Source organism: Anser brachyrhynchus (assembly GCF_964034855.1).
Source record: "Anser brachyrhynchus genome assembly, chromosome: 21".
Lineage (NCBI taxonomy): Eukaryota > Metazoa > Chordata > Aves > Anseriformes > Anatidae > Anser > Anser brachyrhynchus.
The window spans coordinates 4,248,230-4,276,010 of NC_137714.1; the positions used below are offsets into that span (position 1 = coordinate 4,248,230).

The 27,781-nt window shown below is 41.0% G+C and overlaps 2 protein-coding genes across 7 annotated transcripts in view; one reads left to right on the forward strand and one right to left on the reverse strand.

The window, feature by feature from the left end:
• MTOR (mechanistic target of rapamycin kinase) overlaps positions 1-27,781 on the forward strand; it is a 65,880-nt gene that overhangs the window by 2,776 nt on the left and 35,323 nt on the right. For 3 of the 5 annotated variants that reach the window (XM_080564534.1, XM_080564537.1, XM_080564535.1), the window contains 26 exons: positions 367-599; positions 961-1,161; positions 1,933-2,067; positions 2,518-2,793; positions 3,110-3,218; positions 4,125-4,311; positions 4,501-4,629; positions 5,421-5,665; positions 5,825-6,040; positions 6,324-6,529; positions 7,062-7,184; positions 7,577-7,666; positions 7,770-7,862; positions 8,195-8,329; positions 8,716-8,845; positions 9,060-9,310; positions 10,169-10,210; positions 11,216-11,302; positions 11,893-12,060; positions 12,324-12,436; positions 12,777-12,939; positions 13,209-13,301; positions 14,015-14,161; positions 14,974-15,116; positions 16,184-16,346; positions 16,483-16,628. In XM_080564534.1, coding sequence (XP_080420660.1) covers positions 367-599; positions 961-1,161; positions 1,933-2,067; positions 2,518-2,793; positions 3,110-3,218; positions 4,125-4,311; positions 4,501-4,629; positions 5,421-5,665; positions 5,825-6,040; positions 6,324-6,529; positions 7,062-7,184; positions 7,577-7,666; positions 7,770-7,862; positions 8,195-8,329; positions 8,716-8,845; positions 9,060-9,310; positions 10,169-10,210; positions 11,216-11,302; positions 11,893-12,060; positions 12,324-12,436; positions 12,777-12,939; positions 13,209-13,301; positions 14,015-14,161; positions 14,974-15,116; positions 16,184-16,346; positions 16,483-16,628 — 4,024 coding nt within the window. The remainder of the gene's footprint in view (positions 1-366; positions 600-960; positions 1,162-1,932; positions 2,068-2,517; positions 2,794-3,109; positions 3,219-4,124; positions 4,312-4,500; positions 4,630-5,420; positions 5,666-5,824; positions 6,041-6,323; positions 6,530-7,061; positions 7,185-7,576; positions 7,667-7,769; positions 7,863-8,194; positions 8,330-8,715; positions 8,846-9,059; positions 9,311-10,168; positions 10,211-11,215; positions 11,303-11,892; positions 12,061-12,323; positions 12,437-12,776; positions 12,940-13,208; positions 13,302-14,014; positions 14,162-14,973; positions 15,117-16,183; positions 16,347-16,482; positions 16,629-27,781) is intronic. The other 2 variants (XM_080564536.1, XM_080564538.1) reach the window with 1 other exon arrangement.
• ANGPTL7 (angiopoietin like 7) lies at positions 17,066-27,758 on the reverse strand. 2 transcript variants are annotated; one of them, XM_080564570.1, is made up of 5 exons: positions 23,245-27,758; positions 21,435-21,535; positions 20,903-21,097; positions 19,842-20,040; positions 17,066-18,593 (listed from the first exon to the last, which is right to left on the reverse strand). In XM_080564570.1, exons 1-5 carry the CDS (start codon positions 23,621-23,623, stop codon positions 18,424-18,426), a joined length of 1,044 nt encoding a protein of 347 aa, XP_080420696.1. In that variant the 5' UTR covers positions 23,624-27,758; the 3' UTR covers positions 17,066-18,423. The 2 variants fall into 2 exon arrangements, with proteins under 2 accessions (XP_080420696.1, XP_080420695.1); XM_080564569.1 differs by having other exon boundaries at positions 21,435-21,538.

The window sequence follows — 27,781 nt, forward strand, 5'->3', positions numbered from 1 at the left end:
ATTCAGTCTTTGACTTCTCTACTGAGGCGGACCAGCCATAGTAGTTGCATGTGGATGGATGCCTTTCTTTTGGGAATGGGTCTGTGATCCCAGGGTGGACTTTTTTTTTTCTTAAACTAAAAATGGGGAAAATCTATGAAGCTACTTGAAGCGTTTTCCTGTCCACTTAACAAGTTCAGTCTCGAAAGAATGGTGACCTTCTCTTATTGCTTGATTTTTTTTTTCCTGTGGATTTGCAGTTTAGGAAGCGTTAATGGGAATCTTTAAGGAATGGATAGGGAATACTAACTCTCAATCAGGGACTACCTACTGTCTGCCCCACTGATTATTGTGGAAAACCTACAGCACTGCTCCCTTTCTCTACAGCAAGCCTTATCGGTGTTGAAGGAGGTAATGCCACCCGTATCGGCAGGTTTGCAAACTACCTGAGGAACCTTTTACCATCCAATGACCCTGTTGTAATGGAGATGGCCTCCAAAGCTATTGGGCGGCTTGCGATGGCTGGTGACACCTTCACAGCCGAGTACGTGGAGTTTGAGGTGAAGCGAGCTCTGGAATGGCTGGGGGCTGACAGGAATGAAGGTCGAAGACATGCAGCTGTAAGTCATCTTTTTTGTTGTTGTCACCTGTTTTGAACAGGATGGTTAAGCTTGATTAAGAGTGGTAGGAAGTGAGCTCGGAAAGCTGGGGAAAAGCTCTGACTGGGAAACAGAGTGGCTGCCAGTCCAAGTCGAAGGATCTGTGATGTTCTCGTAGCAGATACAGTGCTTCTTCATCGCTTCTACCTTAGAAATGCCCATTAACTAAACGAGACGCCGTTGCGCTATGAACTGTAAAAGTACGGAGCTGGATAGAGCAGACACTAACAGTTGAAATAAGTGGTGCTACATTCTAGAAAATGAGCTTTGTCTGTGGATGCTCATCCTGACAGATTGTTACTGTTTCTCTCCCCACCTCCAGGTTCTTGTCCTGCGTGAGCTGGCAATCAGCGTGCCTACCTTCTTCTTCCAACAAGTGCAGCCATTCTTTGACAATATTTTTGTGGCTGTGTGGGATCCCAAACAGGCCATTCGAGAGGGAGCTGTTTCTGCCTTAAGAGCCTGCCTTATTCTCACCACTCAACGGGAACCAAAAGAGATGCAGAAGCCTCAGTGGTACAGAGTAAGAAAATAACTTTATTGTGAAACAGCTTCCTCATAATGCAATGCAAATGATCAAGTGCCAGTTTTTAGAGGAGTTAAGCTAAGAACCTGCTTCACTTGTGTGAAAACATCCACTTTGTCAGCAGAAAACTGCCTCCCCTGGAAAAGGTTGGAAATATAATGGCTTACAAAATGAGTAGTTCCCGTAGCCCACTCTGAAAGCAAGCAGGAAAATTAATTTTATCAAGAATCCATTGCTTTATCTGCAGCTCATCTTCAGCTGTTGAGTCTGACCTAGTTCTACAGGCACACTGTCTTCCATGTATTGTCATCTTCTCTTACTAGCAGATAAGTTTTTTTCTACGCTAACAAAACTGACTGTATTAGGTAAAGGTTCCCTTGCCTGATCTTCAGCTTTGTTGCCATTTCCATGTGGATTCAAGCTTCATAATATCAATTAAGGTTTGGAAAGTGCAGGCAGATATTGTGAACTTTGATTCCTCATGGTCAAGTATGCGACACAGATATTGATGAAGTTTGTACCGTGGCTTGGCTGGCTGTTTGATTAATGCTGTTCAAAATACTCTGCAGCAGAGTCCACAACTTCTAGGTGATTCTGAATTTTGTGGTGTTATATTCTCCTCTTGTTCAGTTGAGGTTTGTGGCTATTGGAAAATTACAGGATGTCAGAAATTTTTGACTGGCAATATTACTCCATTTTCACAGGTTTTGCCTCTGTTAGTATCGTTGAGCTTTTTTCTTTTTTTTTTTTTTTTTCCTTTTCCCCAAGCATACATATGAAGAGGCTGAGAAGGGTTTTGATGAGACTTTGGCCAAGGAGAAAGGAATGAACCGTGATGACCGAATCCATGGTGCCTTATTGATCCTCAATGAGCTAGTGAGAATCAGCAGTATGGAGGGAGAGGTGAGCAAATGAACAAGAGGAGGGCTATGCCTTTTGGCTCCAATTTATTGATTAACTACGGGTAGCAGCTCAGCAATCTGTGGAAATAATCCACTGGGTTTGAAATGGGCTTGTTGGGCTGTAAAGTTATCTGAACATGGACTCAGAGCACTGATTATTTCAAATTGAGGGGTGTTGGAGAAATAACAGCAGCATGTTTTGACTGTGTAGGTGTCAAGCTCTGATGGAAACTGTTATTAATTGAATTAATTACAACGGGAAAGAATTATGCAGAGTGCAGTTTCTCTTGTTTCATATTAGATACCTAAATGTTTTTGCTGAATTTTGCTTAGTTGCTGTTTTCCAGCCATTTGGATATCAGTGGTAAAGGATGCTGCTCAGGAAACGTAGGTAGCACTAGATTGCGCATCTTTTAGTCGGCTACCAAACATGCTTTTCTGCTTTGTCTAGCGCCTTAGAGAGGAGATGGAGGAGATCACTCAGCAGCAGCTTGTGCATGACAAGTACTGCAAAGACCTGATGGGCTTTAGTACCAAACCTCGCCACATCACTCCGTTCACTAGCTTCCAGTCTCTTCAGCCCTCTCAGTCAAATGCTTTGGCTGGTCTTCTGGGGTACAATGCCCACCAAGGAATCATGGGTTTCGCAACCTCACCTATACCAGCAAAGTCTACCTTGGTAGAAAGTCGATGCTGCAGGGATCTAATGGAAGAGAAGTTTGATCAGGTAAGTGTTCATTGTTGTCTACCAAAATTCACAACACTGGTTCTTGTCATGTAATAGACCTCTGTATCCTTATTAGGCAGGCAATACTGCCTAATACTGAACTGAGGTATCAAACCTCATTAATTGTATATATTCTGGTTGTGTCACTGTATGTTAGAGCAATGGTTTAATTTCTTTGGAAGCAGTCTTGATTATCTGTCTCCTTGATAGGCTCTGAAGTCAAATGTCAGTGGAATGCCTTAGGGCATGCAGGTAATAAACGGTCATGCATTACTACCAACAGCCATCCTTCAGAGCTCGGTCTGTGTCCTTTCAGGTGTGCCAGTGGGTTCTCAAGTGCAGAACCAGCAAAAATTCTTTGATCCAGATGACAGTCCTCAATCTGCTACCACGGTTGGCAGCTTTCCGTCCTTCAGCATTCACAGGTGAGGAGACAGATGGCTGGATGTTAGTGTTGCTGAAACTGGGCTGGAAGTTACCCAGCTCTCTTTTGTCCAGATGAGTTTGTGCAGGCAATGCAGCAGTAGAAACATTGTGCTTGGAAGCACAATGTGCACATGTGCACAATGGAAGCACATTGTGCTTGGAAGATGAGCAGATAAATTCCCCCATGCAAGTGGTGGAAGGACAGGGCTTTTTTGTTTTGTTTTGTTTTTTTAAGGCCGAAATGTTCCTCTGATTAAGAGAACGGATTGAAAGTTATTTTCTGAATTCTGTAATCAGTTCCCTAAGAAGTAGAACCTCATTTTTGTCTTTCCTCAGTATGTCAAACTTATGCTCAAAATCTCTTGCTCACAATCAGTATAGCCCTAATATCAGCAGAGTTGTTGTCCTCTTTCTGTTACATCTGCCAGGAAATCTCAAGGTAAAATGGGAAATAGCTGCTGCTTTAGTGCAGTTCAGTTGATTTCTCAAGCAAGTTTAGGAGAACCTCTGAGTTGGAGGCTTGTCATTAAACTGATCCAAGTAGGTTGGAGAAAGTTTCTGTTGTCTTTTTTATAATGATTGATTGGAAATTTAGAATAACAAGATGCTTGTTTCTTGTTCCTGTATAGAATCTGTGGGAGGTGTCTTGGATACCTGCTGCAACGTTCTCTTGTAACTCTTTCATTTTGGCATTTTGGTGAAATGTATTTAAAAAAAAAAAAAAGCCTTGTGGGCTTTAGAAATTCTATCATAGCAATGTGTGTTTGCCACTGCTGGTGTCAGCAAATCTATATCACAGTGTCTGTCCCCTGGTTTTATACTTGTAAAGGCTTAGTTGCAAATTTGGTGCAACTATATAAACCTAAAAAACCTCCAATATCTGTTTTGTTCTCTCTTGGTGGCAGCTGATCAGTATCTTCCAGACACTATGAACCATGTTCTCAGCTGTGTGAAGAAGGAGAAGGAGCGAACAGCAGCCTTCCAAGCCTTGGGTTTGCTTTCTGTAGCTGTGCGATCTGAGTTTCAAGCTTACTTGCCAAAAGTCCTTGAAATAATAAAGGCAGCTCTTCCACCAAAGGACTTTGCCCACAAGTAAGTATTTGAAGGTGAGGTTTGAGAAGAAACTGAAACACCAGTTCTTTTTGTATAATTTTTGTCATGTGGAATGAAATTGCCATGTTAAAATCAGAGCTATTTTTGTAAGATTGATAACACAAGTAGGATGAGAAAGTGTTTTAAAAAACAGCAGCTTCTCTTAACTTCTATGTGGTCCCTTTTCAGGAGGCAGAAGTCTGTGCAGGTTGATGCTACAGTCTTCACCTGTATTAGTATGCTGGCACGAGCCATGGGACCAAGTATCCAGCAGGACATCAAAGAGCTTCTGGAGCCTATGCTGGCGGTGGGCCTGAGGTAAATACAAGGCACAGGAGCACGTCTTTCTGTTAGCCACTGGATGGCATTGTTGGCCATGCAGAAGGAGATCTCAAAAGTGTTCAGACTGCGAATGAAGATTATTGCTTTTAAGTCATCTGTATTGCTCTTTCAGAAGAATATGTTTAAAGCATTACAAGTCCTTTGAATTTCTTAAAAGCATTGGTGTCCGTGTAAAGTAGTTTTTTAAAAAGAAAAAAACGCTAATAAATTCAAAAGCGATCTCCTTTACTTCCTACCATTCAAACACATTTGGCAACAACCTGCAAAAATCTAGAAAGCCTCTGAAGGTCTGCAGATCCCTGCTGTATCGTATTGGCAGGGAAGGAGAATGCTGAATATTTGCACCTAGCGGAGTTTGCACCTTCAGAGTTCCGCCCGATAGTTCTTATTGGACATCTAGCTCATGAATATGTCAATATGGGAGGGTATGGAGAAAGCTAAGTATCTCCGTGCTACATGGATGTTTAATGTTACCACCTGGAATTGAATTTAGTTACTTTTGTGTCTAAAAAGCACAAGTATGAGGAATCACTTAAGTTTGTAGTAAAGTATGCTGCAGTCCAAGTGGTTTGCTCACCAAGTTCATACAAGAACTCAGTTCACATGCCTGAGTTCATACAAGGACCCCTATGCTCTGCTAGTAGGTGTTGCTGTGATGTGCGAATGCCCACAAATATCTTCTGATGGGGAAAGGCATAAAGAAAAAGGTGAAATATGCACCTCTTATTGTTTCTGTTCTGATGACTTTGTCTGCTTCTTTCCTTCAGTCCTGCTCTAACAGCTGTGCTATATGACTTGAGTCGTCAGATCCCCCAGCTAAAGAAGGATATCCAGGATGGGCTGCTAAAAATGCTCTCCCTTGTTCTAATGCACAAGCCTCTGCGACATCCAGGCATGCCAAAGGGCCTTGCTCACCAGCTGGCCTCCCCCAGCCTCACCAATATCCCAGAGGCCAGTGATGTGGGTAGTATCACCCTTGCCCTGCGTACACTGGGCAGCTTTGAGTTTGAAGGTAAGAAAGCAGAGGAGCAGGGGGTATGGGAAATAAACATTACTGCATTGGAGTACAAATAGCAGGATAACTCAGAATATTCTCTTTAAAATCTTATTCCCTATAAGGCCAGTATTCAAGGGGTAAACCTGTGTTAAATTCCCATCTTCTTCTTTCTAGGCCATTCGCTGACTCAGTTTGTGCGGCATTGTGCAGACCACTTCCTGAACAGTGAGCACAAGGAGATACGGATGGAAGCAGCCCGCACTTGTTCTCGCTTGCTCACACCTTCCATCCACTTGATCAGTGGCCATGCCCATGTGGTCAGTCAGACAGCAGTGCAGGTTGTGGCTGATGTTCTCAGCAAACTGCTTGTGGTTGGAATAACAGACCCAGGTTAGTTTGGGATTCAGTGAAAAGGATTCTCCTACCATAAGTTCATTTTGGCACATGAGCAGGTGATGATATAATGGTTGTGGTATGGTTTGACCGTATTTGGCATTAACTTAAGCAGCTAGCTTGTTTCTCATGGGTAAAACACTGAGGTAGTAGTGTCTCATGCTGGGGAAGCTCTCGGCATTTTTCTGAAGCTGTAAAGAGTGTTTGAGGCCAGTTGTGAATAATGGCAATAATAAGAAGAGTTTGTGTCATTTAAAGAATAACAAATACGTTCTTGCAGACCCTGATATACGTTTCTGTGTGTTGGCTTCTCTGGATGAGCGATTTGATGCTCACCTTGCCCAGGCGGAAAATTTGCAAGCTCTTTTTGTGGCCCTGAATGATCAAGTATTTGAAATCCGAGAGCTGGCCATCTGTACTGTGGGTCGCCTGAGCAGCATGAACCCTGCTTTTGTCATGCCTTTCCTGCGCAAGATGTTAATCCAGGTAATGCAGAGGGATGGCTGCAGTGAGAATAGAGTATTTGGTAACTGAGATTAAAATGGTGTTAAAGAACTGGGCTACCCAACTGTAGTGAATGCGGGGGGAGAGTGGGTGGATATATTCATCACCCAGCTTAGCAGGTTTCAGCAAGTCTTTCTTTTTGATAGATGTACTGAAGTTCTAGGGATGTATTAAAAAGGAGAGGATAGTAGTCGCTATTTCACCCACATTCGTCTTTCCAGAGTGCTTACAGTCTGTATTGAGGAAGAATGTTCTGTGCTGATTTTAGGTGAATGGATGGCATTGCTTCATACAAGTAGACCAGTACTGAAGCCATGTATTCCATTTAACGTTGATTAACTTTAGCTTCGTTTAGACATAAGCGACTGGATGGAGCGTAAATGTAGAACACCATTTACAAGTGCTGAGATTGCTTTTTCCTTTTGTTGTCATAGGACAGGAGAAGAGGAAATCCGAAGAGGTTTTACCTACCTTTCATCTTCCCTTTCTTATGCTTCCATTGTCTTTTCTACAGATTCTAACAGAGCTGGAACACAGTGGTGTTGGTAGGATTAAAGAGCAGAGTGCCAGGATGCTGGGTCACCTGGTTTCTAACGCTCCACGCCTCATTCGTCCGTATATGGAGCCCATCCTTAAGGTAGAGTCAGGCTCTATCCCTCTCTGTCTCCCTCTCTCACAGACACACATTTTCTGGTGACTTTGGAGTGAGGTGATACAGCAAGTGAATGCATGACCCTCAGCCTTTGTCAGAAGCTGCTGTTCTGCTTCGTCGTAGCAACAGAAAATCAGATTGGTGTGGATGTTGCCTACAGTAATGCATGTATAGCCTAACATATAGACATGTAGCCTGAATTGATTCTGGATTTGCATAATGTATGTAAAACCAAGTTTTCATTTACTCTTGAAATAATCAAGTTCAGCCCCTGAGGGATTTTGGGCATAAACAAAAGGAAAGAACATTTTGGGTACTGTATATACAGCAAGAAGTCTTCTCAACATATTATAATCTGTTCCTCTGTCACCTACCAGGCACTGATAGTGAAACTGAAAGATCCTGATCCAGATCCAAATCCAGGAGTGATTAACAATGTCCTAGCTACCATTGGGGAACTTGCACAGGTAGGGTTGCTGTAGGTACCTCTTGACCACGCTTGCCAGTTGTCAAGCTTCTGGCAGTGCTAGATGAAGAACTTTGTTTTTTTGTTGCTGTTGTTTTCAATAGGTCAGTGGGCTGGAGATGAGGAAGTGGGTAGATGAACTCTTCATTATAATTATGGATATGCTACAGGACTCCTCCTTGCTGGCTAAAAGACAGGTAAGTTTTTGATAGTTTGACAAGGGACTGCAGTGCTTCTTTTGAGAAGTGCTGCAAAATTTACTTTTTGAAGGAAAAGAAGAAAGATAAAAGGCAAGGCAGTATTTTTGGAATGCCTAGACTCACTCTTGGTGCCCATTTGAATTGTAAGTCTGAATAAGGGCAATTAAATCAATCACCCCCTCTAATAAATTGTTGATTATCACTTTCCTTACTATTGACTTATTAAAAACACTCGCTATAGAGGCTTTCAAACCACAGACTGTGGATTGCAGCATGACATATTAGTTTTGACCAGTGAATTTATTCTTCTCTGGGTTTGATCATTCCAGGTGGCTCTTTGGACACTGGGACAGCTTGTGGCTAGCACTGGTTATGTGGTGGAACCGTACAGGAAGTACCCGACTTTGCTGGAGGTGCTTCTGAACTTCCTGAAGACTGAGCAGAACCAGGGCACCCGTAGAGAGGTATGAATGAACACAAAGCTGTCTCACAACTGTTTCTAAAAGCTCTTTCAAGAGAGCTTTCAAATAAATTCCTCTTTTATATATATATATATATATGCATATGTATAAAATATGATATATTTTAAAAAAAAAGTGAATAAAAAAAAGGTGAAAGATCATTGTGGCTGATAGAAGTACAATAAGCAGAACTAAAAGGGTAAAAACGTGTCAGTGAAATGGCCTCTAGCAGTTGAATGGAAAGGACAGGTGCTTTCTCCAGGCAATCCTTTTATATCCAGGTCTTTTCTCTAATCCTCAGCACCTTTCCAAATACCTGGATTCATGTGTTGACTTTTGCATTAGTGATGCATTTCTGATTAATTTTCTTTTTGTTTCTCTCTTGTCAGGCTATTCGCGTGTTAGGGCTACTGGGTGCTTTGGACCCCTACAAACACAAAGTGAACATTGGCATGATTGATCAGTCCCGTGATGCTTCAGCTGTCAGCCTCTCGGAGTCCAAATCCAGCCAGGATTCTTGTAAGTATCTGGAGAGGCATCTGTTTTCACTTCTCTTTCAAGTGAATACCTTTGTGATCTACAAATAGGTCTTTATTTTTAATGTATTTACCTGTTTGTTTTTTCTTTTGAGCACATTATTAGTGTGCATATTTCACCTAATACTTGGATGCTCCTGAAATGGTATTGGAGAGCATTTAATACGTAGCTTGTGACACTACCTTCTTTCTCCTAGCGGACTACAGTACCAGTGAGATGCTGGTGAACATGGGAAACCTCCCTCTGGATGAATTCTATCCAGCTGTCTCCATGGTGGCACTGATGAGAATTTTCCGAGATCAGTCCTTGTCCCAGCATCACACTATGGTAGTTCAGGCCATCACCTTTATTTTCAAATCTCTTGGGCTGAAGTGTGTGCAGTTCCTGCCCCAGGTCATGCCAACGTTCCTTAATGTAATAAGGGTTTGTGATGGTGCCATCCGAGAGGTGAGTGTACTAGGGACCACTCCTTCCCTCCTGTTCCCCTTCCCTAAAACAAGAATCCCTTTAAAAGCAAATGCACCTGGCTTTGGGTATTGCTGTGCTTTGTGTTGCTGTCAAGCATGCTGCAGAAGTGAGGTACAGCTCTGCTTTTTCTCTCCTACGAGCATTTGGTAGAATATCCAGTGGAAACAATTTTTCTGCTGCTTATTAAAACAGTTGCTTCTGAGCATAATCCTTAGATGAACAATACCTGATCCTGTTTTTTTCATCAAGCTAGTCTTTTTCAGGAAAACAGCTAGTGCAGCTCCCAAAGCTTTCAGTGATCTCTGCATTAATGTAGTGTTGCAAATAGTTATTATGTAGCAGAGAGAGATTCTTTAAGTTTCTGATGCAGCCATGTACTTTGACTCATCTGTGAGGAAGAAAATTGAATTTGCTACAGTCTGCTAACATTCAGAGCAGTGTGGGTGGTGATTCCACAGCAGCATTTTCTCTTCCTTCCCACTTAAGTTACAGTTTTAGAAGGAAATGAGAATTGTGTGAAGATAAGAATGGGCCTAATCTGCATCTAACCAGAGATGGTTGCTGTTTGCTGAGCCTTTTTCTCAGGCTGCTGAAAACAATCTCTGGGGTGGAAAGGGCAGTTTGTACTGGTTATTGCTACTGTGTTGTACAGGTGGGATGGGTGTTCCCTTAGCAGAATCCCAACCCTGCTATAGAACCACTGTTTTCTCCCAGACTGAACTACTACTCAAATTGGAAGAAAAACCTCTCGTGCCTGGGGTTGAAAGTCCTAGACCTGACTGATCTCATTTGCTTGAAAGCTATGCAGTTGTGCACACTCTGTTTAAAAATTTTCAGGTAAAAGAAGATGGTGAAAGTGTACTGGGGAGAAGAGCTGAGGTGGGTACACGTGACACTAAAGCCTAAATGAGGCAGGTCCTTGTCCTGTATTTAAGCACCCTCTCTCAACACCAACAAAAAGCACAGTACAGGAGCTCAGAGTTCATTTTTGGTAAATATAGGTGTACTGCTCTCACTAAAGAAGCTGATCTTACTCAATTCTTACTCAATTTTCACAAAACCCTGTAATCCTTCTCTGAGCTCCACTTTCACTGTATCTTGTCACTGTAGTCTTCAAATACTGCATGAAGGAATGAAATTTAATATTATAATAATTTAGATATTCCTATTTTCCTAGGGAAAAGACTATATACATGTATTTTATGGACAAGGAGATTTTACCCACATTATTTCATACAAATTTCAAAAATAAATTCATTGCCATGAGTGAATGTTTAAGATTGTATTAGGGGAAACGGAATTGCAAAACTGTCATAGTATATATGGATAAAATTGTCTCAGTCAAAATTCTCTTATGGTATCAACCATCCTTCAAAAAAAATCATGATATATCTGGCAACATGAAAAGGACCAAACTCTCTTTCCCAGTAACTTTTCACCAATACATCTTGGTGGGGATGAGGAAGAGTGCAGAAGGAGCATCTTAAAATGTGTTCCAGTTTTGCTTACAGGCAGCGGGAAAAGGCTACAGGCTAAATTTTTGGAAGCATTCTTCAGACCTGAATTACAAAGCTCTGTAGTAGCAGAAGTCTTGGAGTTTGTGCTTGCAAGTCTATTCTGACACATTCTAAATTTGCTTACCTAAATGTTTGTGTGCTTGACTGTATAAGGCTTTGAGCTCATCATTTTTTAATACAAGTTTAAAACAAATAATAATAAAATTACCCCTGAGCTGAAGCTGTTAAGAATTTAGCCCCGAATTTTGAGCACACAGAAGCTTTGCATGCTGTTTGTTTGTTAACTGAGCTTGCAATTTGCTTATGAAACACAGTTCACCCAGAATTTAAATAGCTACATTGATCACTACCCATTTTTTCCTTCCAGTTCCTGTTCCAGCAGCTAGGGATGTTAGTGTCCTTTGTGAGAAGTCATATTCGGCCCTATATGGATGAAATTGTCACCCTCATGAGAGTGAGTATGATTTTTAAGCCAATGTTTCACTATCAGAAAAGGTGGATAGTGCTTCTGTCATTGTCAAATGCATCAATTACTTCCTAAGTTCATATTAAGTGCAAATTCCATTTATTTGAAGCAATAATTGCATCTTGAAATAACATGTCTTTGGAAAAATAATTTACATTATTTTGAGTAACGGCAATAAGAGCAGCTCCTAGGATCCACTAGTGCCTGAATTCTTTCAAGTTCTTGGGTTTTGTGTATTTAAGACTTGAAAAAACATAGTTTTAACAAGAGGTGTTTGGAGTTCATAAATAGATGGCATTTCACTTCATTTTCATGTACTGTTTGCAAACACTTAGAGGTTAGGAAAAATCTATTGCCTAGAGGTTGTTTTTATCAGATCTAAACATACTGGAGGCACCAAATGTTTTAAAAACAAACCAGAACCACCCACTTATATAACTATAAGAGAAGTATAGTCCCTCTCTGCAAGCTTGAGTTTAACTAGATACTGTCTCCTACAATCTGCTTTTCTTGCAATTAGTACAGCTCAGCTGAAGGAGAACTACTTAATTTCTTTTTGGTTTCTTTTTCTTCTGTAGGACTTCTGGGTCATGAACAACTCCATACAGAGCACAATTATCCTACTTATCGAGCAAATTGTGGTAGCTCTAGGAGGCGAGTTCAAGCTCTATCTGCCTCAGCTCATTCCTCACATGTTACGGGTCTTCATGCATGACAATAGTCAGAGTCGTATTGTCTCTGTCAAGGTGAGTGGGAAGCTGCAGCCAGCTGGGTTGATTTTGGGTATTGCCAGGGCAGGTGCAGGCTATGTGCCTTATTCCAGAAGGACTTCTACTGCTAGTATGTTGAAAGCAGGTGAGGGGTGCAGTTCAGCAATGGTTTAGGGTGAAATGATACAGGCAGTAGTCTGTTTAAGGTGCAGGGTCAAAGCAAGTTTTCTCTAGATACTGATTTATTTAGAATGCATCTTTCCTGACTTTGGGTCACATTGGGTCATTTTTCCCTCCAGCTACTGAATGCAATCCAGCTCTTTGGAGCTAACCTGGATGACTACCTTCATTTGTTACTACCTCCCATTGTAAAGCTATTTGATGCCCCAGATGTCCCAGTAGTGGCTCGCAAGTAAGTGTTAGTGGCTTTGCAGATGTGGTGGGTTTTTTTTGCCTGTGGTTTTCAGGTTCCTCCGTGATTGCCCACTGATTTCTCAGTTGGACATCACAGCACTGTTATTAGCTTTTCTTGGGTATAGACTATTACTGGATCTCACCTGTCAGAATTTTAGTCTCTGCGACTTGCAAGCTGTCCTGCAAGTGATAGCTGCATTAATGATTTTGGTGACATGTTTTTGCTATTACTGCTGATGGCTAGGAGGTCTGAGCATGAATCACCAATATTTTTACATTCTGCTTCTCTTGTACTGTGAGAGATTAGAAGTCTTCCCTTTTTTCTGCTCTGACTTTAGAGCTGCTCTAGAAACAGTGGACCGCTTGACAGAGTCCCTGGATTTTACTGATTATGCTTCACGGATTATTCATCCCATTGTGCGAACACTAGATCAGAGCCCAGAGCTACGAACAACTGCAATGGACACACTTTCCTCTTTGGTATTTCAATTGGGAAAGAAGGTAATAGTCTTCTAAGGCTCGCAAGCTTATAGGGGGAGGAAAATATCTTTGTCCCAAAGATCAAGAACTTAAAGTTGATTGTTTGTAGTACGCTCATTCTGAATTTTTAAAGAAAACACGCTTTCCTTCTCTTAGTTGGTTCTGGAATCAGGAGTTACTGAAATCAGACTTTCAGAATTGGTTTATTATAAGATCAGTCAAACAAAGGTAGAATTTTACTGCTCTTGGTGAGACTGAGTAACTAGCTTTTGATGCATTCCCCTGTACAGTACCAGATTTTTATCCCGATGGTGAACAAAGTTCTGGTGCGACACAGAATTAACCATCAACGCTATGATGTTCTTATCTGCAGGATTGTAAAGGTGAGCATAAGGATACTTTGGGAATGTTTTCTTGTTGAAACTGATGTAGCTGTAGTGAAGAGAGGCTTCGCTTCAAGTTACTCATAAGACGAACAATAGTTGTTGCTGTATTTGTTAAAATCTCCTTATAGAGCTATACTGCAGATTACACTGGGAAAATTGTCAACTGGTATCAGTTACTTCCTATAGAAAAATCACCGCAAGTTCTAGGTAAGAACTTGCGCTTGTAACCAGTGTCATTACTTTTTCTCTTGGTTGTTCTTAAATGTGGATTTCCTGTACTGTTTCCACAAGTGCCAGGGTTTAATACTAAGGTAACAAGGTCTCCTTTTCTGTAATAGGGCTCGCGTTTCAAAAACCCAGTAGCTGCTTTGTAATTTGATTAGTGTAGGACAAGCAGCATGTTGCTGTCCCAGACCTAGAAGAAAGACAAATAGGAAAGAGTGCTTATTTTTAAGGCATGTTATTCCACGGTGGTGTATCATTCTGTCCTTTAATACTAGGAGCTAATGCTTATTATCTTAAATGGAAAGGGGCTATCATTTGAGTTCACTGGTTTATAAGCTGTAATAATCATTATGAATCACAGCTGTTTGCATCACAAATTGAGCTGTAAGATTGGATAGTGCACTGACTTTATCATCCATTTGGCTTGCAGAAAATTGCTTTTATGTGTGTGGGTGTGATCTTCATTGTAAACCATTTTATTGTAGGGTTATACTCTAGCTGATGAAGAGGAGGATCCACTGATTTATCAGCACCGGATGTTAAGAAGCAACCAGGGAGAAACCTTGGCCAGTGGTCCAGTGGAAACAGGTCCAATGAAGAAATTACACGTTAGCACCATCAACTTGCAGAAGGTAGAAATTCAGCTCTGCACAGCAGGAGTTTGCCACTGAAGGGAAGAGCTATTGTGTCTCAACTGAGGAGTTTGTCCAGTGCATCTAAACAACATTTGTTTAGATCTCTTTTCTGTTGCTAGTTGTGGACAAGAACTAAGGTCAAAGTAGTGTCTGAGACTCTCTTTAAAATCAGAAGGTTCTAAGCGATGTAAAAGATAGGAGCAGTTGAATTGCCAAGCTATTAACAACCATGAAGTAATCCTGAAACTTTCTCTATATGGGAAGTACGAACAAGGCTTCCTTGATTACAAAGAATCATCTGTAGCTTCTAGACACATCTATTTCAGAGCCCCTGCCCTTTTTTATTAAACCATTTCTTTTATATCTTAGTATTTGTTATGTTCTCTTCAAGCCAGTGTAGATCTTAATAGCTAAGCTACTTTCAACAGTAAATGTATGCAGCAGTCAGTGCAGTAGCAGGATGGATTAGTTTGAAAATGCTGGGTTTAGAAATGTAATTCTAAATGCATTAAGTATTTTTAAGCTGATCTTTCAACAATGGTTTCATCTCTTGATGTATTTTTGTAGGGAAAGAATTATTCGTGTTAAGTATTTGTCATGACAGGAATACATTTAGGGAAGATTTCTTAGAAATGAGACTGACCAACTGCAAATGATTTGGACAAGGTAAATGGATTTCAGGGAATTGAAAAGGGAATTTCAGAAATGTGATTTGGAGCTATGAAGAAGTAATTCTGCCTGGTGATGGATTTCTTCTGCTTTTGGATTGTGCTTCATTTGAAGTTAAATTGTCTTGCTTTGTACTTCAGGCCTGGGGAGCAGCAAGAAGAGTCTCCAAAGATGACTGGTTAGAGTGGTTAAGAAGACTGAGTTTGGAGCTGCTCAAAGATTCCTCCTCACCATCCTTGCGCTCATGCTGGGCCCTGGCTCAGGCATATAATCCTATGGCTCGGTAGAGTATTTATGTGTTTTTCAGATCACTTGAAATTACAGATGCAAGCCAGAGATCGTAAGGAGAAAGTTACTTAAAAGCTGTTGGGTTCCATAAATAGGGTTAGATCCTGCTTTGGGACAAATCAAATAGTTGGCAACTTGATTTTATTTCCAGCCCTCACAATTGGCAGCTCCATGATGTGCACAAAATCTTTCAGTGGAATTCTTCATATTAGTTGAGAAATAACATAAGGCACATAAAAGCAAAGTTGGAAAAACAGCAGAGTATGAAATAGCTTCAAGGATCTGCTGTGGGTGGATAAAAATTCCTCTGAAGGGAATAAGCTGCTGGGCTTTATTTCTTTTGCAACCAGTATCTGGAGAAACTTAATGTTTCTGTAAGGAGTTGCTTGTGTATCTCTTCATGATGGCATAGGCTTGTCATTTAAGTGCATAAGAATCTGACTACTGCTGTTCATCCCTGGTTTAATTTTGTCTTAATGTAAGCTTTATCACTTACAAAATAGAAGAGGAGACAGCGTGATGAAAGGTCAGCACTTCCTAGGTAGGCAGAAGTAATGCTAGTGTCCTCAGTGCATGCTTACAAATGCATCTCAAACCCATTTCACAGTATTTTTTCAGAGTGTTAGCAGTGACAAGGGCTCTAACTGTATCTGTTTTTTCATCACCCTTCCTCCTCTCTTCTCAAGCTTTGCCACTAATGCAGTCTCCAGCTATTGCAGTCCTCTAGTGAGCACAGAAAGCGTGTCTATGTGTGTCCAGAGAAATGACCAATCATCCTTTTCAGTGCTGCTCTGGAAAGTGTGTTCTGACCTAAAATACTTGCTGGCATATGATAGTACAATATTGTGCTATGATAGTGTCTCATCCTATTATGTATTCTTAAAATGCAGTATTTGGTACAAAAGTTAGCTTTTATAAAAGCTAACCACTATGTATTACAGGTAGAGAGATGTTTGCATTTTGTAGCTTTTCTTTCTGAGTAAACGGGCAAGTCCACTGTCAAATATACCTTCTCATTAATAATGAATCCCTCCCCCTCATTCTTCTGGTTTTCCTTTTCAGAGATCTTTTCAATGCTGCTTTTGTTTCATGCTGGTCTGAACTGAATGAAGACCAGCAGGATGAGTTGATCCGAAGCATTGAATTGGCCCTGACCTCTCAGGACATCGCAGAGGTTACTCAGACACTGCTGAACTTGGCAGAATTCATGGAGCACAGTGACAAGGTAGAGATGCTGTCGGGCAACTCTTTTTTTCTAATGCTGGCTAGCTGGCTGGTATCTGGTATATGGAAAGGGTGTGAAGAGTTCATGTGCACTTTCTCATACTCAATTTGCTTTTGATATATGTGCTTTTACCCAGGGTCCATTGCCTCTGAGAGATGATAATGGCATTGTCCTCCTCGGTGAAAGAGCAGCAAAATGTCGAGCATATGCCAAGGCCCTTCACTACAAGGAGCTGGAATTTCAGAAGGGTCCCACCCCGGCCATTCTAGAGTCTCTTATCAGGTAGGACTGCAACTGATGAGGTTTCTGCTTTCACATCAGTACTCAGTTTAGGATACCATTAGGATAAATCTAGATAATTCTTAGGATTTCATTATCTGACTGTTGTAGGCTTACCAACTCTAGCTTGTATGCTCCTAGCTGCTAAGTTCTGCCCTTTTACTATGTGATTAAAATTCCAATAGAAGCCACAGGAAGTGGAAAGGATGCGGCGTTTTCTGATTTCCACCCCTCACCCTTCAGGTTCTAATTTCTTGGAGTTGTGCTTTCTTGTTTTTTGTTTTTTCTCCCCTTTTATATTCTTTCATCCTTTGTCCCCTCTTACATTTCTGAGGAAAAATACAGAATTCAATGTATTCCCTTTAATGGTCTCAGTCACTTGTGAAGCTGTCACCTCTGTGTATCAAAAAGCAAGTTAAGGAGCAAAGACTTGAAGTAAATCAGGGTTAAAAATGAAAGACAATTTTTTATTAGAAATTAAAAAGTTTAGAAATTTTTTAATCCACTTTATAGACCACAGTTAAAGTAGTTCCAACTATAGTTCCATGCAGTTGAAATTTACAGTATTAATAGTCAAATGTACATAAAGCAGTTCCCGAGACACTATCTCCCATTTCACACAAGACTGAACAATTTAAATTAGACTCAAGTTCTCTGTAAGGTGAGTAAAAATATTAACTATAATTATCTTTTCCAACATATTCAATCAACAGTATAGCTATGGGAGGAGTCTTTGTTTTTTAAATGTTATTTGCAGCACTGTGTTATATAAGGGAGAAACAACGTACAGATTTACAGCATGAAATCTCTTAACTTTTAATTGGGGAATCTTCAGAACAGATTTTATTATTTCTCAGTCTGGTATGCTAGCATATGATTTAATAACTTCTGGCATGTAGTAGTGTTTTGCTTTTTGGATACAGTGGTTTTAAGTGTTGGAGTTGAGTTTGTTGGTTGGGTTTGGGATTTTCTTGGCTAACTTGCTGTTCTCCCTTTTTCTTACCAACATATAGCACACCTATGTTCTAACATGAACGTAATTTGGTGGCAGCCCAGGAAGTTGCGTTTTAGTTATCAGGCTTTAGGTGATCTTTGAACAGGAATAAGTATTGCAGAGACAAGTCCTTCCTCCATTGTGCTATCTGCTGAATGCAGCCCTCTGTGAGGTCTTATTTGAAACAATAGCAGGAGATGGCAGTAAAACGTCAGGAGAGAACCTGTGCAATATTAGTTTATCCAAAATTTTTTAGCTTAATTTGTTTCCTGTGTGGGAATGTAAGCCAATTACCGTATGCTAAAGAAAGGCGCGTCGAGGACAATTCTCATTGGTGATTCCTCTCTCTAGAAACCACTGTCATTTTTGTGATTTCAGTCCCTCTTGAAAGGAGTTACTCAGCAACGTTTATTCTAGACACTGATGGAATGGGAACAAGGAGGCTTTCTTTTTGCAGTCCTTGCTTGGCTGGTTAATGCAACCTGATAGTTGCAGCACTAGTGAAAACACCAGTAAGCTTTCTGACGGTGCTGTAAGTGCGGGAGGTATTTTACATTTTGTTCTAAATTATTATAACGCAGTATTTATCCCTTTGGAAGGTCTTAAGAGGATAAGATAAGTCTGAGCCCTGATAACACTAGTGGCTGTGTCTGGTGTTTAGTGTTCCTTAGTGACTGTGTGTGTACATGGTTTGTAGTTGTTGCACAGATAAAGTGGACAATTAAATGGTGGGTTTTGTGTTGTCAGTTGCCCACCTTCTCTGTAGTGGCATCACGTAGCTGTATGATCAAATATTGCTTTCCTTTATGGCTTGAAATCTTCTGGTCGGATCTTCATCTCAACCCTTTTTAGGGAATAGGTTGATCCATGCCACCCGTACCAGGTGATACCATCCATGTTTTTGGTGTGTTCTCCTTTGCGGTAGTAAACCCCATTCAGATTGGAATCCGTGCAGCAGTTGTACCAATATCCACCTTTTCAGAAAACAAATTAATAGATTCCTGGTGAGCCATTTATTTAGAACAGGTATGTTTTGTAGTAATAACATGAATTATTGCTGTTTGCCAAGGGAAGTGTCCAGAATGCAGTATTTAATTATCAGTCTATGGTCCTAATAGCTGGCATTACAGGTAAATTGAAAAACTTAACATAAATACTGAATACATACAGGCTTTACGGTTAAACAGTTAAATTAGTTCATTAGCTTTTCATTTAGTTGATCGTTCCTCTTAAAACATTTCCTCGCTAAGTTTCTGTCTCTGACTCTGAGAGTTAGCATAGGAAATAAATTTGGCTTCTTAGTGGGCACGTAAAGGCCAGTAGAAGATTTCTGGACTGCCACTAAGCTGTATTATTTTGGGATAGATATCAGTTCTATTTGTTTGTCACACAGTGGTGGAACAGAAAACTTTAAAAAAAGGGTAAGATGCAATGGAAAAAATTATATGAGGTCTGTCACAAAGATAAAGATAACAAATCGAATGAAGAGTGTAACTTCCTGAGAGGTTTTTAATAGAGTAGGAATAAAGATTAGAATTCAGGTTGAACCTTGAGGTGGGCGTAGCTCCCCAGGAGAATATTTACAAGTCTCTGATACTAGAACTTGAAACTTCATTAAAATATTTAAAAACAAAAACAAACAAAAACCCTTGTAGATATACTGAAACAATTTCCTACATCGTTGAATTGCACCAACATCTGAGATAGTCTGGCAAATAAGCCAGTAATAGGCTGGCTAACAGTATGTGTATGTGAGAGCATGCACTAAATCATTTGAAGAGTACTGATGTTCATAACATACAGGCTGGCTATACATAAATCACAGGATCATATCACAGAATCATAGAATCGCTTGGGTTGGAAGGGACCTTAAAGATCACCTAGTTCCAACCCCCCTGCCCTGGATCAGGTTGCCCAAGGCCTCATCCAACCTGGTCTTGAACACCTCCAGGGATGGGGCATCCACAGGTTCTTTGGGCAACCTGGTCCAGTGCCTCACCACCCCCTGAGTGAAGAATTTCCTCCTAAATTCCTCCTAATTTCCTACATGAGCTTTAACAGCCACATCTCACGTGTAACTGACAAGCATGTATTCCAGGGCTGGTGACGTTTCCCTTGATTTTACCATGTAGGTGCTAGTTATTTTGCAAGAGAGACTCCTGTGTGCTCAGCAAATTACCCAGGCAGCTTGCTGAGGCCAGGAAGGCATTTGTGTGCTTTACCTTTACGGAACTGGGCACAGTCATCCACACACTTGTCGTTATCCTTGTCCTTTGTGCTGAAGGCTGTGTTGTTGTGGTACCTGAGCGAGTCCCGCCCTGTGTTGCCGGTGTAGTTCCCCACAAAAAGACGGTAGCTGTTTAATTCATTGCTCAGGGTGAATTGCTTGTATTGCGCATAGCGTATGTTACCTTCCCAGTCCTGTCGCAGAACAGTGAGGAAATAGGTCTTAGAATAGGTTTGAAAATACTCCACGGTCTACTGATACACAGTGCATGTTGCATGTCTTTTCTCAGTCCTAGGTTTTTTATGCACCTTTTCTATTGAGGAACACACTGCTGAAACTTCTCTGCTAAGGCAAAGAAACTTTCCTGAGCCAAGCACCGTATTTCCGAGTCTACACTGCTGTTAAACAACATGTATGGAAACCTGGTGTGCACCTCATACATTCAGCAGCCTTGTTTGATAGTGTGCTACCCCAAGTCACTTTGTTCTCTATGAAAGAGCAACTTCTAGATACAAAGCCTTTGAACTCATCTTTTCCATTGTACGTGGCCCATCCTTCAAAGCTATTGTGCCAGCCATAAGCTAGTCCAAGTCAAAACCAAGCTGTTATTAGACTGTAGAAATTTTGGGGGGTAATACAATGCAATCCCTCTGGTACACAGACTGAAAGGAAGTGCTGCAAAAGGAGAAGACTCAGTCTTTAAATCTTTATCGGATACGTAAGTGAATCTTTAAATCTGAGGTGGTCAGCAGTTTGATTTCTGTCTGCAGTGGATTCTGCAGGATTCTCTAGAGCTCAGTCTGTTTGGAGACTGAAGGCTGTACTAATGACTTTGCTTGCTGGAGAACATGATTCTGCCTTGTCCTTGAATCTGTCACTAGGTCCTTCCTACCTCCTTCTCCTATAACTAAAGCATGTAAATTCCTTGGGCCTTCCATAGAGATAGGAGATGGTATCTGCTATGAAAGAATCACTTCATTAAAAAACAAACAAAAACCAAACCAAACAAACAAAAAAAAACACTTTGGCTGCTGAGATTGAGAGCTAATTAATTACCTCCAACTCCACTCGCAAAACAGTGGGCCGTCTTGAAAGTCGGTAGATGTTTTCATTTCCCAGCCAAAAATCTCCCCGAATATTGCCAAATCCTTCCTTGTATTGTTTCCAGTCCCTATTGAAAGATGTCAAACCGACTTTACGTCTTTGGATGATAGTCCAGCCACCTCCATCTGTCTCCATGTCACAAAACACCTAGAACAGGGAAAATGTAGTGCTTACCAGTAGGCTTAGGAAGCTTAATTTCTACTGAAACGAGACAAGAAACAGTGCTGTTCTAGATTTCGCAAGTTGAAGAACTTGTTTTGTTTCAAAGCTTTTTAATGAGAAGAAAAAATTCTTTTATCAGAACTGTTTCCATTTTTCCTACTCAAATGTACATCCCTTCCAAGTTTGCCTATATAAAGACGCTGGTTCAAAGTGCAGGGCATCAGGACTTAGTACGTGCTCTCCTCCTCTCTATAGCAGATAAGTATTTCTTGATTATATTTCAAAAGACATGCAATATACATTGTGTACTTGACATCCTTACCTCCAGCTCCGGACTCCCCAGAAATTCATCAGGAGGTAGCTTGTAAACCCCAGAGATGCGGTAGTTCCTCTGATAAAGTGACGAGCAGTCATAGACAGCATCTACTTGAATCGGAACCATAAAGTAAGAATCTGAACAGCAAGAATAATCCCCTCCTATACGTATGGTTTCTGTAAAGTTTAGTTTGTAGTACAGGGAGTAATAAAGAGAAGAAGACTTCCTGCAAGTCTGTTTTGCTGAAATGGTTTACTTTTGATCAATGCATGCATTGGAAAGAGAAGCGAGAGCACTGGGACCTCAAGTGATCATTTTTTTTTTTGTGTGTGTGTGTGTTTGTTTATTATTTTATTTACTTCTCCTATCCAAAGAGAGATCTTTGCTTTCTTTTCACATTGCATGTGTGTGTGTCTTGGAAGGTAAGGTATTTGTTTGCTGTCCTATTGTCTGTCTGTCCTCCCCCTGCCCAACCACCCCCAAAAAATAAAGGCTTATCCAGTAGAATGGATAGGCCTGCTGCCAGGTGCATGTTTTGATTGCTTGGACAGGTTAGCTGAGTTTGTGGGTGAGGCGTATTAGCTCAGCACTTTTTGTACCAGAGCCTGTGACTGAGGCAGTGGCTTTTAAGCTGCAGTCGGTCTCTGCAAGCCTCCTTTCCTTCCTGTGCAGGAGCTGACTTGAAGCTGGTGATGTGCACAGGTATTCCGCTGAGGAAGATAAACTAGGTGAAGCAGGGCTTTATCCATTCTGACAGTTTTCAATTTAGTACAGACTAAACATCTCTTACTTGGCGGAGTGAGACATGTCTGTTTTAAATACCTTGTGGGCCAGTTTTTTCTGTTATTTTTTCCATACCTTTACTACGGCTCCAATGAGGTCCATTCATGGTAAAATCTTTAAGGCCTACTGTAAACAGCGAGTGGTGCGTCAAAACTAACCAAATGGAACTTCTTGCAAGCAGAGTGTAGTGAATAGATTTAGAAGTTGTTTTCTTTGCATTAAAAAAAATCTAAATTAAGTTTTTTGGCAAACCAACTCATCCCAGACAACAGCAATCTTTTTAAGGAAGTTTTAAGCTTGTTGAAATTAATTTCCTTTTAAAAGAAAAGCCCGCAAAACCTAGAAATTTCTTTACAGGTATGTGTACTACAAAATGCACCTGCATTCCACATTTATTACAGGCCCGTGCAATCACTGTGTGCAATGAAATCTTCCCCCAGGGAAGAGAGAGTTTTTGAACAATTTAAATGTGTTTTGGCTAGGCTTGTATCACAGCTTGCATCATCTCTACCATTAGATTTTTGAGAATTATTCAAATAATGGACCACTCTTTTACTCTTGCTCAGAGATAATCGTAAAGATACAATTACAAATCTACAGTGATACTTAGAGATCACTTCTAATTGTTTTACCCTCTTCTAGTCCCTTTATCAGCACTGTTAACTCAAAGGATATTACTGCCAGAGCCATTCTCTGATGAAGCTACCTCCATTTCTTGGAGTGGTACTTCAGTGCTCAGAAAATGAGGTATTAGACCAAGTTCATCACTGTGCTAGCACACTATCTTCAGTTTTTCCACTCCCTGATAACAGACATACAGGTGTTAAAATATAGCTGGATCTTTGGACATCTGACATGAAGTTGAATTGTTTTTCCTCAGGATCACCTGCCTGTGGAAGTACTTTAAGCAGAAATATTCAGAAGACATACTTGATAATCACATTAGTGGGACATGCTAGCATTAAGAACTAATTATTATTTCATTTTGTGCATTAAGGGTTGCATCTTGGGAGCTTGGAGACTCCCTCCTTACCAGCTGAAGTTTGTGTGACCGTCTGAGCTGCCTGGAGTTGCATGATATCTATCTGGTTGTTCATTTCAGAGTATTTGCTCTCAGCATCAACGAGGCGGGACTCCATCTGCTTGGTGCTTCCTTCCAGCTCCATCACTTGCATGACCACATTCACCCAGTCACCTTCCTGCTTCTTGCTCAGCTCCTGCAGCATTCTGCTCAGGTTGGCTACTTGCAACTTGAGCTCTTTAATCTCATCACAGCAGCCTGTCATCTTGGACTGTGCATTCCCATTGATCGTCCTCCTTTTGGGAGGCTTTTGCAGCAGTGCTGGATAGATCGCCACAGACACGGTGATAATGCAGAGCCACGCCAGCTGAGCAGTTGATCTTCCTGGCATTTTTGCTTACAGTAACAGAAAACTTCCAGCTGACTGCGAGTCGTCTGAATGCAGCTGGGGTAGGTATGAAAGTTTCAGCAAGTGCCACAGCAGGCTGGTACCTAGCTTTCTTCCAATGAAGTGAGTCTCTGAAGGTGGAGCCTGAAGAAGCAGCCTTTTTTCAGACCCCTCCTGTCAGAGTCTGTGCACTTTGGAAGTTTGTCTCAGAGCATCTTAAATACTATTTTTCTGTTTACTTCCACCCCCCTGAAGCTATGTGGAACTTTCTGGCCCCTCCCAGTTCATCTGTTCGTATCAGGTGTTTACAGAGTGAAATTGGAACAGGTTTCAGCCCAGAAAGGTTGGGGAGAGCCGGCAAGACTTCACTCAGCTCTGTCCCGGAGGGGTGTGGAAGAGGGACAGGAAATGAGGAAAGTTTCCAGTAATTATTGCCTATTGGATTGTAGCCCTCTTGGTGACTAACTCTGGCACTACAGTAACATAAGAGCCTTAGAGGTCCAGGACGTGAAAAGTCTGTCCAAACAATGTGAGTTTTAAAAAGTTTAAGGAAGGTAGCTCCCTAGCAGGTACCCCTAGCTGCAACAAGTCCTACTAGCATATTGCCCAGAAGTTGTGTGGTGTAATAACTCTGTGCAATATTCCTGCAATATTTCTTAATTTAGGGAATATTTTAACAAATTCACCAGTTTAGCATCTAATCCTCCTCTCTCTGGACACTGTCTGTGAAGTACTTGTTTTGTGGAATTCAGTGCTGGTCTTACTAGAGAGGGGATATCTAAGGTGGGGTGGAGAGCAGTCTGCAAAATAGGTAAATCAAAACCCGTGCTTCTGTTTACCCATAGTGGACAAGCAAGAGGACATTAATGTGAAAGACAGTGATTAAAATTGACAGGAGATGTTTTTGGCTTATTTTTTTGCCTTTTTTTTTTTTTTTTTTTACAGGAACTGATCAGTCTAACTCCAGTGCAATGGAGGCTAGTTTATTAACACAATTTTAAGAGAGGAAGATCATCTGTGGGTAATTAAAATGCCCACAGCTACGCAAAGTCTAGGTTTAAGAATAACTCTGAATCTTTAGACATTCAGAGTATAGGTCAAACATCAGCTGACTGAGATATAGTGAGTTCCCATCTCCTCTTTTATATCCTTGAACAGTTAAAAAGTTGAGTATAGCTGTCTTGAAGTAGAAGAGCTTCATCAAAGGTGCAGCCTTTTGCAAAAGGTCTGCAGCTTTTGTTTTAGATCCTTTTGGATGTGTTGTTTTTCCACAGCTGGGCTGTTCTGCAATTGCAGTGCATGTGGGTTCTTGCATCTCCTTGCAAAGCTTCCGATTGTGACAACTGACAGAGATAAGATGCAATGAAGAGATAAATGCCATGAAAGCTTCTTGGTGTCCACAAAAACAAAATAAAGCTAATCTTGCTCCTTTTACAAAGAAAATGAGAACAAACACAGCAGATGTATTTTGCCATCTAGATTTTTCTTTTGCTTGTCCAAAGTGGCTGCAGGATTTCTGCTTAATTAAGATTGCTTAATTAAGCATTGCTGATCTCCCATTCTCTTTCAGACAATTGGGAAACATCATCTAGTTGATCTTTGTAGCTTTGTTATACTTGTTGCTAGATTTTTTTGTTTTGCCTCTGAGTTGCACCACAGCTGGCAAATGGCTTTTCTGTGGAACAGAAATGAGCCTGTTCCCCCTTCCCCTGGGTGCAAAGATTTAGGAGGATAAAAGCATCAAAGTACTGAAGGGGTGGAACACAAATACAAATGTTGCATAACCTTGACTCTTTTCTTTTTAAGAGGAAGAAGAGAGGATCTTCTGGAGGAGATCAGAATGAGAGATCTCTAAGGCAGCATGGGTATCTTGAGGTTTGTTGTGGGTGACTGCCTGTGTGCTGTACTTCAGGCAGAAACCCTTGTAGTCTGTAGTATCAGCTGGTGGGGCTACCGTGTGCTATCGGTGACCTGAGATATCACCAGAGATGTGTGTAAGTAGAATTTGATTAAAGTACTGAGGACACCTCTGCTTAGAGCAGACGGTTGGCTTTAGTCACATTCTTCTTGTGGGCATTCCAGAAGCCTTCCGTAGCAAAATTGCTTTACTCCTTCAGACCAGAAAGTGCCACTGTGCACGGACGAAAGCATGACCTTTTTGTTCTGCCTCTAATCCTGTCTGAGCCCTCTTCCAGCTGGAGCTTCTGTCATTCCCAGGGGCAAATTCTTCTCAGGCTGCCTGCGATGAGAAACATGTTTTTGTGGAAGCTGGAACAAAGAGCAGGACAAGCCAGACTTTGGCTACCCCACCCCAAAAAGTCACCCTGCTAACACCCCCATCATATTACATAGTACTCCAATCCACTCTGCTGCTTCTCTAGCTTACCATAACTCTTCTTTGTTTTGTGCAGTCTGAATTTCCCCACATGCACGCTCATATCATGAGGGGCAAATCTAGAAAAGGGTAGCCACTGTCCTTGCATTCCCTCTTGATTTGAGTTTTGGAAGTACCAAGCATTCAGACAAGCTCCTTGTTGCATCCAGATGTTACAAAACAGTGCAGAAAAAGGCTTCTGAATCCCCACTCTAAACTATTTAATTGAAAATGAGTCAGCCAGGGTTTTATTTCAGATTTAGTCTCTGAACTGTATATCCTAATGCAAGACATCTTTCTCTTGCATACTTTGATTTGCCTGTTTTAAAAAAGATCTGATACTTCTTTGCTCTATCACTTTGTTTGCTGTTACACCTTACAGAGAACATTATGCAGGATTGGAAAAGAGCATAAATCTTCACATCTGTCATTACTTTCGAGGAAGCATTAGGAGAGACTTGGACAGACATCTCTCTTGGCAGAGACTTTAGCCTTAATGGAATTTGACTTCTTTGAGTATTTGAATCTCTCCCTGTTGCATGGAGAACAGAGTAGCAGTCTATTAGGCAGCAGTACCTATTCATGCAAGTCATTGCCATATAAGATCAGCTGTAGAAGTTGACAATCTATAGGAATTAATTCCACTGTTGTGTACTGGTGTATTAGAAGAATAAATAAATAAATCCTGAATTCAGGTTGTATTTTGGAAAGTGGCATAGCTGTGGGCATATGTAGGGAGAAACTAGTTCCCTGATTGCTGGGTAGGTCTTCGTCCTACTTTTGACTTTCCCTTGGCACTGATAGAGAAATCTAGTCAGAAATCCATTGCCCTATTTTTCTTCCATTTTATTTTGTAGGTAGAGATACTCTGTTACATGATAGCTAAAAAGGTGTGCTCTTAAGGTCAAGAACGTGAGGCAAATTCTTTTTGACTTCATTAAGGATGTCAGTTTGAAGTGGTTGGGAGAATTAAGTCCAAACATCATTGCAGTTAGCGTGTACCCTATGCCTATGATGTTGGTTGATGTTACCTAATTACAGAAGCGTATTAGTATTACTTAATTAGAACTAGATATCTGGCCCCGGAGGGCCAGATTAAATTAGAGGTGGGTGTAAATGACTGCCTTCTCTGGGAAGTTGTTTTGGCAGGTGTATGTGAAGCCAAGAGAAAGAAGAAGAAAAGCTGTGCCCCGTGGGTGTTTATTTGGTAGCTAGTCGTTGCAAAACCCGTAATATGTATCCGGCAAACACTTAGAATCTAGCATTCCTGGTGCTTGCTGAGATGGCAAAGACCCTCATCAGCTCTCTGCTGGCAGACCTCAGAAGTCCATGCTTTGCCAAGCTCTCAAACTCCGCTTTTCCCTTCCAGACAGCCAGGAAGCGTGAAACTGTTTACCTCTATCTTTAGAGATACTCATAAATGTTCTACCATGCGGTTTGCTAAAGCTTTGCATTAATGACTAAATCCCTAGTAAAGTCTAATAAAATTGCAGCCTACTGCAACTAATTATAAACACCTGAAGTTACTTTGGAACTGATGAAATGAGAGAGGACTTGATAAGAAACAAACTATGTACTTCCTACAATGACTTGTGATATTTTATGTTGATCTAATAGATCTTTTCTTGCATAACCAACACACAAAGACTCTGTTTCCATTTCACCTCTTTCAGCTAAATATCTTCCTTGGCAATTTTTTGCCTTCCTTGTCTTCACTGACTGGTTAACAAAGAGCAGGCGATACAAAACTTCTTGCAGCCTGAGTAACGGGGCTGGTAAGAATTTAC